Source organism: Apostichopus japonicus, chromosome 16 (genome assembly GCF_037975245.1).
Source record: "Apostichopus japonicus isolate 1M-3 chromosome 16, ASM3797524v1, whole genome shotgun sequence".
NCBI lineage: Eukaryota > Metazoa > Echinodermata > Holothuroidea > Aspidochirotida > Stichopodidae > Apostichopus > Apostichopus japonicus.
This window is the reverse complement of record NC_092576.1, coordinates 39,328,490-39,343,232: the sequence shown is the minus strand read 5'-3', so window position 1 is coordinate 39,343,232 and position 14,743 is coordinate 39,328,490. Positions and strand designations below refer to the sequence as shown.

Here is a 14,743-nt window from a genome sequence, read left to right as displayed (position 1 = left end):
ATTGTTTTAACTATTGTTTGCCACATTCCAACGAATCATTCACACCTTTTTAATTTTTTAATTGTATGTCTGTCTTTTCAATTTTTTTAACATAAAAACATGTATGGTGACGTATTTACAAAAAAAAAAAAAAGAAGTTTCCAACAACAAATCTCCAAAAATAACAAAAGTTCATAGACAGAAAAACTTTAGAAGTAAACAAGAATACAAAAACAGTTATACACAGTACCACAAATTAAAAGCTATTGAAGAAAGATTTGTAGTTCTCAACCTTTCAAGTTTCTTTTACCCCCAAATAGAACTGAAGCTTATAATAGAAAGTCATTGCATCGAAAACAACGGCCCAATATTTGCAGGTAAAAATAAAGTACTTAGCTTCCAGAACAAAGATGTTAATAGGATCGTTCATTTTACTTGCATCTCCAAAATTCACGAGTAATTCATGTACACTACACTTTTATCTCAAACAGTTAGTGCAAAAATTGCATCCCAAACCTTTTTGAGCATTATACATATATAGAAAGGTGCCTAGCTTCAATTTCAGAGCTATAAAAGAACGGGGAAGAGGGTCATTTCGTGAATACCTTTATAATCCTATGCAGGAAACGAAACTGAAGATGTTGAAGCTAAGCCCCCTGTGTGCAATAAATCATGACGAGGATACCTTTCCTCCAATTACTAATAGCAATTGGGTGGGCAACGTTATTCACCAGAATAGAACTGTTCACAAAATGTATGGCTCTGGTTGTTAACGAGAATTTCAACAGTAGGCGTTCATGTATATTTAAGCCATACGTTCAACCTTCCATGACCAAGGAAATGCAATACACTGTACATGATGCCATAGTAACAGGCATGAATGGAAATATTGAATGTAATGCTCAATAACAACATTTTCATATGAGAAAATATGACCGTCATCGGTCACCAATATAATACACCTTATTTTCTATCAATACGTTAAAAATAATACAATTATCATTTCTACTGCTGCTGTTATTTCATACATACTGGCTAGCAAAATCCCCTTCAGGTACTGAGAAATTCAAAAGAGCTCAATCATCACATACTTATAATACAATTAAAAGTAATAATCTCACCTTTATAGAAAATTATAAGAACAAAAGAAAGAAATTCACAGCCATATTTGCTTAAGGCATAATTATTGAGAAATACCTTTCATTGTCTAAAGTGTTTCGTCAATGTGCATTTCTACCTTGCTTGTTTTTATTTTTTTTTAGCAAAACATGGATATCAATCATACTAAAACCTCCACGGCGACTTAAAGGTACAGAGGACATATCTCTTAATCTTAACTTTTGTATTGTTCTAAATAAAATTATATGATGAGCTTATTAATTGTCTTAAAGAAATGAGCAGGAGGATTAGGGAGTACTGTAAATTAATAAACAATTTCAGAAACTGCACATATTTTGATGATAAGGATATTACAATTAAAAGTGATGTCTCTCAAAGACCACGTTGAAGAAGATTCTGTAAGCGGGAAAGCTGAGGTAGGATATTCAGACGAAAAGGTAATCCTTACGGTAGGAAATATAAATCTCAAGATCATTTATAAAACTATTACTTAATTTAAAGTTAAAGCAATTGAGAGAAAAATAGAGGGCGACACTGCAACATAGTGCCAAGAAAAGAAAGATATGTCTTTCCATGATTGATTTATTTTGAAGAGAGTATTCACGCCAAAGAAAGAGAGAGAGAAAGAGCTGAAAAGAGCCAACAACTGCATCATTTGCATACTGGGACATTTTGAGGGGAACTTCCGAAATCGCTATATCATTGATCGATGGGTTAAAATAAATTAAAGAGCCAAGAATTTCAGTGCATATTATAGAAGGTATGGAATTAGTGGGCAACCCTTACGAACACTCCGAGAGACCCTAAAATATCTAGTCAAATATGTAACGTTTGAGACGCAGGTGGTGATATTACTATAAAGAGCATTTACCATGGTTTTTAATTGTGGACCGACATTAAAGTAAGAACGTGTACGTTAGATAAAACTCCAGTCTATATGTCATTTAAAAGTCTAACACAAGTGATCCATCAGGTATGAATTTCTCTTCACAATACCATATAATATCCTGTATTAAGCTTACGTCTCACCTATAAATCTATCCTTAATGAAACCATTAAAATTTCACACTACTTTGCAAGTATTTGCATTAAAAAACGTTCCAACTGGCTGAGCTTATCCGGTTAATCGAGGTATATGGACAAATTGTACGACGGCCGAATGTAAGCGAAAGTTTTTAATATTACGTTTTCTCATGCGTCTATATCAACGATTTATTTTCGTTTCGTTTATTTCTGCCATGAAATCACAATAATGTACATTTGTTAATAAATAGCTATATCAATGAGGCAGCGGGATCAGAAGTAAGATACATTTTGAAGTCTGGTCCCTTACAAAGTAAAATGAGAAAATTAAAGTTTATATAGAGAAAAGAAACAACAAGAGAATACATAGAAAACACACACATAGGGGTAAACAGAACAGGGGACAAAACTGGTTCTACAATGCTCAAAATAAGGCAGAACTATACGAAAATGATTCGATTTGTAGCTACACACAGATATAATAGCCATTCAAAGACGAGCAAATCATAGTTACAACACTGAACTACAACAAGATTACAATAATACCGAAAACAACAAACATGGCGACATAAAAACAGTGACCACTTGAAGAAGAATACCACAATCTTGAAAACCGCAAACGGAAGAAAGGACATAGGAAGCGAATATTTACAATATTATAATTCAAAGACTCGATAACAATTTCTGGCAAATAAGATGAGAAAGTGGAAAAGTTTGCTGGGAATAGCAAGGTTGCTGAATGTATGCGAGGTATTAAGGAAAGAAAGAAAATCAGTTTGAAGATCTTTAAAACTAAATATATTCTTACTAATATCTTGACATGACGGTAATTATAGCTTTCGATCATTAAAGCGAAGTTAAATCTATCCATAAGTTCAATACAAGTTAAGATATTATTCTGACGCTTAGTTCTGACAATATAAAACTTAATATGAAGGATGAGCAAATTGTGAGGGTGTAACTGTTTTAAACGAAACCCGAAAAAAGAAAATTCTCCTTGGCAAAATGAAAATGGGGGGGGGGGGGAGAGGGGGTCAATAACCCAAATGCCCAATTTACTGGTAAATGAGGAAGTAATATGGTACTCCCCCCAAAAAGGGGTTCAATGTTTCCATCTATATATGACAAAAGTTAGAGATGTCAAAATGCCCATTATGTCAAGGCACCGGTTTGTTGGATTTATCCTAAATAAGAAACGGAATTGAAAATTTGAGCTACTCGATTCGGTGATGGAGTGTCAGGGCATATTCCAAATATTACTCGAAACGTAACAATCAAAAATTGGGGAGGGGGGGGGGCGGGGATCTGCCTTTCAATTGACAAGGGCAGTTGGGTCCAAGGCTATACACTAGTCACATCAAAACTCTAATAAAGCTACTTTGAAACAGATCTTTGCAACAATACCTGATCAAATAAATTAATATGAAGATTACGTCGTCTCATTGATGCTACAACTATTCTGCCTCCAATGAACAGGAATACCAGTATGAAGTAAAGGGAAAGTGGTTTAGCTGGAACTTCTCATGGAATGTGATGTTATGAAGTTATGACCATACAATCAATGCCCCAAAAAGACGGAAACAAATTTAACACCCCCCCCATTCCACCCCTTGTGCAGAAATCATGATAACATTTCATGATGTTGATACGAATATGAAGATTGTTCCATATAATGTGATTCCCAAAGTTGTCAGACGGGGAATTAAAAGAAGCGTTTGAAACTAATATCAGAAAAGGGTGGGATATCACTGAAAAGCAATTTACCTAAATTTCAGCCTCAAGAGATCCTTCCCACTGTGTGTGACCAAAATGCCTAGCATCCTAATGGGACCATTTGAAAACTTTAAATCATAGCACTTTACAAAAACGGGAGGTTGATGGATGTAAGAGCCAAGAGGAAACGGAATGGATTTATCTAAATTAATAGTGAGACCTGAAGACAAATTATAAATGTTAAGAGCACGGAGTACCGCGTGTAAGGATTCGAAGCTACCATCAAAAATAAAGAAAATTATGTCGTCCGCATACTAAAGAAGCTTTGTGTCGATATCCCTAATTTCAATACAATGTAAACTGCCAGCATTCTGTAAAGATAGCCACGACCTTAGTTTAGACTATAAATAAGTACGGACTGGGCTGGCAGCCTTGACTCACGCCTCGTTGCACCGGAAGAAGAAAAAACAGTGGAAAAGCCATTTTTATAAACCCAAGCTGTGCAGTCACTGTGAAACGTAGGAACCCGATTTAAAAAATAAAAAAACCTTGACCAAAGTTATAATATCTTAAAGACCTAATGAGAAAACTCCATTTTAGCTTGTCGAAAGCTTCAAGTCTTGACATCTGCGAACAGCATTATTGTGACGATTTCAGTGGTCAATACGAAGCGGATATTTGCCCCGATAAACCGGCCATGTAAGAAACCAGTTTGGTTAGGACCAACGGTATTTCCAACGACAAGCTTTAATCTGACAGCGGTAGCCGTTGCACCAATTTTATAATCCATATTGAGGAAGGAAATTAGGCAATGAGATTTGAGGAGGGTAGAATCCTTTGCAGGTTTTGGAATATGGGTAATAATGCCTCTGGATTGCTCATGAGAGAGGTGGATATAATTATAACAGTCATTTAAAGCGTCGACTACATAGTTACTCAAAAGATGGAAAACTTTTTACATAAATTGACTGAAAGACCATCACTGCCAGGAGATTTGTCATTATTCAATGAATTTAATGAAACAAAGCTCTCCTATTAAGTAAGTCCCCCCCCCCCTCGGAGCTGTCAGAGTCTTCAAGATTAAATTGCCTCTGGAGCAAATGACGAAAACAGTTTGCGGAATACAATAATTACTCCCATACAAACTTTCATAATTTTTTCTTAATATTTTGAAGACTAGTAATTACCGTCAGTACATAGATTACCATTATCGTTGCAAATCTTATCAATCCGATTATTAAGCTTATTTCGTTTCTCCAGGTTAAGAACGTATGTAGTGTTCTTTTCGCACATGTTCGACCCAAAACGAGCCCTAGAACGAACAATATTTCTCTCCCTCCCATATATCAATTAAGGACAGACCTGTCATAAAGGAAATACATTCATTCCGTGGACGAAATTAGTTTGTTTGCCGCCACTTTTTTTTATCATTCTATACATTCTAATTTCTTAAATCCAATCATAGACCCTATGTCATGATCAAGTCATTTGTGAGAACCTTACACAAGAAAAAAAAAGGAAAAAAAAAAGAAGAAAAAAAAAAGGTATTTTTCAATTCCTTTTTTCTTTTGGGGGGGGGGGGGGAAACATGTATCAGATATTACTTTGCCATGGACCAAAGCTTCAGAGTGTTTATTAGTAGACTTAACTTGCTGTATTTTGAAACAGTGTTGCCGGAAATGTTGTGGAGGAAGATATAGTAGTTGAATTGAAAAACAACTTACCGATATTTTAGCCGCTGCTTTCACAGTTGTTCTTACTTTAAGAAAACAATTAACATCCTAGCATGTTTGCAAATGTACAATTTTTGCGTTAGGCACTTAACTTGATAAATAAGGCACAAAGCTCAACCGTCTTTACCTTTAACCATTGCTTATTTTGATTAGACCGACGTTTTTGGGAGATGGTTTTACAGAAATGTTTTAGCCCCTTGGAGAGCAGGTTACTCCGTGTTGCAGGGGCAGCAACAATTATGGAGGGGCACCAATAAATAAAGGAGAGGCACAATACTCATATGATGTTACTTGAGAAGTTTTTTGTTCACATGATGGCAGGATAAATTATGTGGATGGCGGTGGGAAACTAGTCTAAAATTTGGAGAGGCGTGCCACCTGGGCCCAGCCTGTCTATACCGGACTGTTGTTGAGGGGTTCATACTCATATGGAGTCATATAGCCACCTTAGACAAATGCTCAGTTATCATTAAGACTGATAGACATTGCAAGTCATGTTGAAGTAAAACATTTTCTTAAACAATTGTATGTCGATAAAGGTCACTTGTATATACTTGCAAAATAAAAGTCAAGAGTTAGGAGGAAACAGATAACCTCTAAGAAATATCCAATTCTGTCTCTCGATAAACTTTTATTGACAAATTTTAAAGTTTACAATGGAACAAAAGGCATCGACGTAGATATGTAGATATGCCCTTAAACGTGTATTTGCACGTTTGTAGCAGTCTGCCACAGTATAGTATTGTCCACTTACAAGTAATCTCCACTTACAAGTAATCTCTTTCTTATGAAGTATTTTATTGTTTTCTTTTTGTAAATTAATCTCCAGCTTGAAACTCTCAGATGCCTCCGGTTGATGCTTAGTAACTCACATGCGCATACTCTGTTGTCATGAAACATAATTTATCACTCCATTACCTCGAAAACATTTATGTCTTTTTAGTCATTTGCTTGGACTTGGAAGGTACAACAAGGAATGCAAGTATAGGCAAACAAAACTGACGTCACCTCAGTCCCAACAACGTTTGTAGTCACCATTTCATGAGCCTGGTTACCATTATAGCTTTAATACGACGATAACTTATCGTTATACTAGTAGTATTCAACACTACTAGGTATCGTATTGCTAGGCTATAGGCAAGCCATATGCTATCGCCTTTCTGTGTCACTGCCAGCAAAAACAAGACGCAGTCTTGCGGTAATCTACTACTGACTGATGCAAACTTTGGTTACATCCTACGAGTTTTTTTTCCAGCAGCATTTCATTTAACTGGAACATTAGAAACGTCGTTAAACGAGCAGTATGATTCCGTCGATAGGCACTGTTAGGTGTGGTTACATCCCAGCAGTATAGATCGACCAGTAATAATCGAAACATGATACTTATAATATTTCAGATACTTTTAATTCGATTTGAGATTTCAGAAATTGCATTTTCGATATCTTTAATTTTATGTAAGATATCTCAAACTGGTTTTAAGATATCAGGAAATAACTTAAAGTTATCAAGAAGGGAAACATTATTTAAGTTATCTCGAATTGAATTAGATATATCCAAATTTGAAATAAATAAATCCAAAATTGTATTCGAGATATCATAAATTCGAATTCGAGATATCAAGAATTCGAATTGGAAATATCTGTAATTCGAATTAAAGATATCCAAAATTGAATTCGAGATATCACGAACTCGAATTGGAGATGTCCAAACTTAAATTAGAGACATCAAGAATTCGAATTGTAGCTCTAACAAGAAGAGCGCCATCTAATTTGATAAATACATGGCAGGAAAACGAGGCATATTCAAGTACGGTGGCTACTACTAGTACTAGATTTTCTTACATATCAGTCACATTTCTAAAATTCCGGTAATTTCACTTATATCAAGAAGTTCTTTGAAAGATACCTTAACTCATCGATTTTCCTTACAATCAGAATATATCATTGAAAGTTAAAGTACTGCGACGACTACTTATTTGGTTTCGTGCAGTGATGTAGAAATTCACGTGCACCGGAAACTGAATTTTGGTATATCTCGAATTATAATTCTTGATATGTCGAATTCTAATTGTTGATATCTCGAATTAAATTTTGCATATCTCTAATTGTCTCTAATTCAATATGGACACTCTCTAAATCGAATTCCTGATATGTCGAGTTTAATATATGATATCTCAAATATGTTTTAGAGATATTATATATAAGATATGTCTGGCAATGAATTAGAGATATCTTAAAACGAATTAGAGATATCCGAAAAGGAAATAAAGGTATATGAAATAAGTATTACAATATATGCTAAACTGGTGTTCCATACGCTCGACGTACAGTAGAAGAACCGATTTTAATGAGTCCAAACAAATGTCTGTGTTTTCATTGCGCTAGCCAGCCCGAGACTTGCGGATTGTCCGACACCTGCGCTGCTCCAGCCTGGATTATTCAACTCCTGTGCAGTGCCCGACGCATGCGCTTCGCGATAGTTGGGCTGCTACATTCATGAATGGTGCCCGACCCTATAGCGTGGCTATGTGTTACATGTATCTATGTACAGTATAAAAACTACTGTAGAGAACGAGATAAGAAATTATATACTTACAAACCTTACACTTGCGATGTCTGCTGTCCGGTTTTAAGTTTTGTTTGTACCACCCCCTCTTACTTCCCCCACTCATTCGGTTGGTTCCGAGACAGGGAGTTCCCCACCCCTCGACGCTGGCAGCGTTACAATATGAAGATTTACATATCCGCACCATCGAGGTCAAGCGCCATACCGGTTTAGCCTGCCCGGAATCTTTACACCGCAGGATTCGATGGAGCCGCTAAGTCGAGGTACATGCTGGTTTCATGGTACTAGTCTTGTTAAGACCCTAGTATGAAGAGCCTAGTGTACCTTGCTCTTTTACAGTTACCCGTATTTATTTGCTGTACTGCCCAGAGAAGGCCCTGGCAATGTTTTCGATTGATACTAGGATCTTGCACATTTCTCACAAGCTATCTTATATTTCCCTTTGATTTTAGCAGATTTGCTTCGAAAAGCGAAGAAGCCAATCAGGTTTGCCAATTGGGCCCACTTCCCCCATTTTTTTTCAAGCCCTGCCTCCCGCAGTGAACAATCGCTTGGCCTTAGATTGGTTCGTAAACTGCAACACGGTCGCTCATTGCTGTGGACGAAACGTGATCCCACATGACATGCAATTTCGTAACTTAAATATGAATAAATACTTTATCGTTTGCATATATTCAAGCCCCTCTTTGGAGATATGTCCAAGACGGTTATATCGGACGGATCCTCGGGCATGTAAAATACAGTTGGCAACTCATTCCTGATAGGCAGAAACGGACTCTGAGGCATGTACAGTTTACACGCGAGAAAAAAGAGTATTACAAACGACTTGGCCAAGACTATGGTTTCATTCAGGTTGCCAACACGGACTGCTTGCTTCAAGCCACAGTGGCTGCCAGTTCATGACAACTGAACCCGTCTTTATTGATGTCCCAGTCCGCCCTTGGTTCTCTCATGGTCGAGGTAACACTCACAATATTTACAATAGCGGTTAGATATATACAAACAATAGTCAACTAAGAGATATATGACAGACGGCAATATCCATACATAAAGCTAGTTTACTGAAGTAAAGGTTTTCACGCGTGAATGCCTCTATACAGATTACGATTTAGGATTTTGGTCTGAATCGTACAGTTAAAACAAAATAGACATTTTACCTTTGGGATGTAAGTGAGTGCTCAGTGGTAGTATCTATAGTAGTTTGCGGGTAACTATCAGTAGATGTTTAAACAGGAACGGAACAGCCATCTAGAGAAAGTTAAAAGACAAATTGTTACCATGCTGGGATAGGGAAAGGATATCATGATGTGGTCTTATTTCTCTTCATCAAGTGTAAAAAGACGTATTTTTATGTTATTTTTCTTCTTGATCAGTGTTTACTGTTTTCTTTTAATAACGAGAGATCCAGTTCAAGTTGGAACTTCTTTGAGGCCTTCAGACAACAAGACATTTAAGTAAGTTACGATTATTCGTTTGTTTCATCTGTTAAGTTATTAACTCGTTTGTTCCTTTATAGTCACATTCTTTGGTTCATAAGTTTTTTTGGGGGGTTACAAATAGTTACAAAGTGGTTGAAGTGCATAGAAAATAACAACATGTTTTTTTTTCTTTTCCCGGCGTTGAAAAGCACATACTCTTCTGAGGACCTTGTGAATCTTTCCAAATGACGTCCGAGGACTTGGAATTCATTCTTCGAGTCCTCGGTATACAACATAAGAGCACATGGACTCAGTTACTCACAAACATCTACCCATAAAACACACACATATGAATTTAAATATATATACTAGGTGAGAATTATAATTCTATAGTTGGGACTAGTAGAACACTAGTATATGTTACTTAGAGTTTCACGCGCTTATGCATGTTGTTTTTTTGATATAAATATATATATATATATGTATGTATATATATATATATATAAATATATATATGCTCAGAGCATATATTACGCTCTGTCCAATGGACATAGAGCACTCTGCGCCAAGATAGACGCCAACCTACTCTATAAATATATATATATATATATATATATATATATAAATATATATATATATATACATATACATATATATATATACATATACACACATATATATATATATATATATATATATATATATATATATATATAAACATACATAAACGCGTGAAACTATGAGTAACAACTACAAGTGTTCAATTTAAACATAAAGCCTTGTGTTACTAGATAAATAAGTCATCATAAGAAACATATTTTTCCTTGCTTTCAAATGAATATCAACGCTTCATGATGTACATTAAGCAGCAACAAGGTTGACTGGTGTTATTGCACTTTCCAATGTGAAGTGACACGTTGACAACCTTACTTGTAAATCATTTATAGTTAAGCTTATAAGAATCCGAGTCGCCATTTTTTTTCATTTGGTGGTCAATAATGTTAACAAAAAACAAGACAAAATCAAAATCCTGCTTAATAAGCTGTGAAATTGGGTTCGATATCTTCCTAATAATAATAATAATAATTAATATGTGACGTGTGAAACAATAAATTATTCGACTAGAAATGTCAAGATACTCGATTGAGCCAGTCTGAGAAACCGGTACGACTGGTCTAAACTTCATCGAACTGTACTATAAGCTGAACGTGACCAGTTCTCGGGAATGGTGCGGTTTATATACATCAAACTGTAACGAAATGGCAACCTTTATAGGTCAGGTGTCGCAAAACAATTAATTGCTCCAATTCGGACTTACACAATTAATTCGTGGCCGCTATAGAGCATAGATAGAAGTTGTCCTATACACCCACCATATGATAGATGACGGTGATAAAACACATTACGGTTTTTGCTACTATGATCGTCTAGATGTTGAGCTAGAAGATATCAAAGGTTAGCATTGTGCTCCCCAACCCATCGACCATCTCTCGCTAAGGAATCTTTTTTAAGTGCCTCTTATCACTTCACATCAATACTCCACATTTGGAAACTCTCAGTAGTTTATTTCCCCTCTTTAACATCCATGCATCAATATAAATGCTAAGGACCCCCTCCCCCCCCCCAAAAAAAAAAAGAAAGAAAGAAAGATAAAAAGGCACTATGGTTCCTTGCTAATAAGGACTAAGCACTATCCTATAATTGTTAAATATCACAAATCAATGATTGGTCCTTTTGAGAGACTTTTGTAAGATTTGTTTATAAGAACTTGCAGAATCATCCTTACTGTACTTACTAAGTTTGGTTGCACAGGAGTCAACCCATGGACGGTTAAAATATGGCATCAAAAAATTCATTCAACTTAAAAAAGTACTACAGGTCACTGGAGCCACTATTCCAAGGTCGTGTGAGGTCAACAGAGGTCCACTTCCCATAACCAAGAAAACCTTGACCTGTGATAACTCTGCGCTTGAAGGTCGCACAGGGGTCAACCATGGACAATTTTGATCAGTTTGGAGGTTGAGTTTTTGATCCATAATTGACCTTAGTTGACCTTGGATCACATGACCGTTATGTTTGGAAACGATCGCTTACCCTATTTAAAACTAGTATCAACATGTCAACCATATCGGACCCCATCAGTGGGAGTTTTACGAGTTATTGTACACAAAAAACACATTTTGAGCCATATTTGACCTTTGGTGACCTTTGATTTCATAACGGTTATTTTGGAAAACGTGCATCTACTTCAATCACAACTTGTCCAATATATCAGTCATTTCAGACCTCGTCACTGGAAGTTGTTGCAAAAATTAGCCTTAGTGAGCAGTTTTTTGCCCATTAGCGACCTTCAATGACCTTGGATGGAATGACGGTTTTGTAAAAAAAAATGTTCCTCTTCTATTATGTGCACTCCATCCTAAAATTGCTATGCACTCCAATGTACACACACAATGTGATTGCTACAAAGGTATCAAATCCAACCTTTGGCACCATAAATTAAGAACCAGGTGTCCGATCGAAGCGGGAGTTACTTTCGCCTATAGAGCATACATAGCTCTATCATATTTTAAGATATTGACAAACTTTTTTTTCTTTGCCCTGTATCTCCTAAAATAAACAACTTTACCTCTTATAACTTTGCACCCGAAGGTCGCACAGGGGTCAACCCATGACAATTTGGATCGGAAGACCATATGAGATATGAATATGGCCACAAAAATTCAAATAACCAAAGATACTAATACAAGTCACCAGGGGTCAACCTAAGGTCAAGGGTCACAATGATGTGGGTCGACTAATGGATTATAATAGCGTAACTACCAACCTTGACGGACATTTTGTTCTCGAGTTATCGCAAAAAAACTAGTGTTCGACCCCTAGTTGACCTTTGTTGACCTTGGATCACACAAGTGTTATGTTTGAAAACGTTCCCCTACTACCCCATTTACAAATTGTTCCTAATAACAAACATGTCGGACCCTGACAATGGGAGTTATTGCTTTGTTTATTATTTTGGTTTTTGGCTCCTAGCTGACCTTTACAGGCATTGTAAACAATAGGGCACGCCTTCTTACTATGGCGGATATAAATACCAAGTTCGAGTTAAGTTCAACTTTTCCTTGTTGAGTTACAGTGGACCCAAGCAAGTGTTACAGACACACACTCACACGCCAAGTTGACTACATAGGTTCCTTCTGCTAAAGCAAGGAACCAAAGTAGCTACAGTAGGTCGATTTAGAACTATTTTGACCTTTCAGGCGGACGTAGTCTGATCCAATGGTGGTATGGCACTATTAATTTACCACGCTAGTAAAATTGGTGCACAAGTCCTATCGCTCGATATCAGTTGTGCACCACAAATTAGGCTTAGCATAACGCTTAGTATAGGCCATGTATCAATTCAATTTTCTGCGTATCACTATATTCATCGACACGGATCGGCCGTAGGTTTAACGGCTCGGAGTTGGTGCGCCGCTTGTCATGAGACGTTTTCAGCCCCGATGTCGCCGCCAAATTAAGGTGCTGAATGAAATGATAAGTAATTTGCAACCCGACGATCTTTCTGTACACGAACGTAATTTTGCAATGCTTAACATTTATATTTCTACAGTAATACATAGGCCTATATATAGCCTACACACGTTATAACATGAAAATATCATTAACACATCCCTGGTTGGTCATGTAAGGTCTTGGAAAGTGTTGTGCTGTTACTTAATTGGTAAAAACGATGATTAGACACAGTTGACAGAAATAACAATAGCATATGAGGCCAAAAAGTCCCATTTAATAATGGATAAAAAGCCTCGATAAAAAAAAGTAAGATCATCTTGACATACGTCATCAGCCTTGAAATAATCTTAAAGGATTACTGTAGGCCGACGTTTAGTCGTGACACGGTTTTCGAGATATTCAACTTTAAAATATGTTAAATCACTGAAATGCTCCTTTAAGGCTAACTTGATGATGATGACATCGGCTTCTCGGTGCAGGTCTAATTGTTAGTGGTAAAACCATTGTTTCGTTTTTAAAGTTTTAATATTTCAACCAAAATATGTTTTATTAATGTTTTTATTTAAGCTTTAAATGCAACCTTTGGATGACATTCGACACCGTTTGTCCATGACAAAATTTGAAACAGATTGCACGCATGCCATTGGTATGGTGGTTTAATTGGGACAGAAAGAGAGAAAAATAGAACTGTACCCAAACCTCAAAAGATAGACTTTCTATCTCCTAATTGTATCTTTGGAAGTCAAATTGTTTACTATTTTTTTACCTTTTAAGTAAAAATGTTGGGGTCAAAGATTTGGACTTTTTACCCCTTTTTTATGTCCCTATTAAACCACCATACATTGGGGTCCATAAAAGCGAAATATTAATTGTAGCGCGCATGCGCGATACAATATTGGGATTACTAGCCTCTTCATAGCAATCTAAACTTCACAGGTTGGCTACGCAGAAACAAAATCAGACTCAGATTTGCAAGAATTGTGGCGGCGAACAGTGAATTCTGCACACGTAAATAAAGTAGATCTCCTTGCGTAGCATACTTCTTCAAAACAAATCAATACGTAAAATTCTCTAATTTGGTTCGTTAATGTAGAATTGAACAAGACAGGTAACATTTGGACGCATTTGAGTTAATAACGTCCTATAATAAAGTTGCAAGCAACAAATGTTAATAGTATTAATCCACAACGACTCGGCGTTTTCTGTACTACTTTTCTGCAACATAGGTACTTGAAACGTTATTATTGTGGCAGGGCATCATTATATACTATGGCCGTGTATGGCATATATTACGTGTTTTGGATGATGATAAACCAGGGCCAGGAAATCGACCAATCAGTTTTTAGTAAACGAGGTGTTACATTTGCAATGATATACTAAATACCTACGTGCTTTCGTTAGCTTAAGCTTCTATTAGGCCTTCAGATGTTTCGCATGTTCGTAAAATTTCGCTAACTAGACGAGGATGGAGTAACGTTAAGATGTTGTTCAATTTGACCAATCAGTGGCCAGCACTCTGTGTCTTCTCTGTCACGTCCGAAACAGGCACAACTCTTGATTAACAGCTTAGTTCTGATGGTTGTAGACATCGTTTCTTCGTTTATATTGCAGGCATGTGGGTGATTCCGTGTCAAATCACGGATGGCTGTTGCTGCACCCTCTCCAAAAATTCCCAA

The 14,743-nt window shown here is 36.5% G+C and overlaps 2 protein-coding genes across 2 annotated transcripts in view; one reads left to right on the top strand and one right to left on the bottom strand.

The window, feature by feature from the left end:
- LOC139982317 (uncharacterized) overlaps positions 1–14,743 on the bottom strand; it is a 30,543-nt gene that overhangs the window by 7,944 nt on the left and 7,856 nt on the right. The window lies entirely within an intron of this gene.
- The window catches only part of LOC139982315 (uncharacterized), a 15,799-nt gene continuing 10,337 nt past the window's right edge, over positions 9,282–14,743 (top strand). The window contains exon 1 of the mRNA XM_071995029.1: positions 9,282–9,587. Within this exon, the coding sequence (XP_071851130.1) occupies positions 9,436–9,587 (152 nt within the window). The 5' untranslated portion in view covers positions 9,282–9,435. The remainder of the gene's footprint in view (positions 9,588–14,743) is intronic.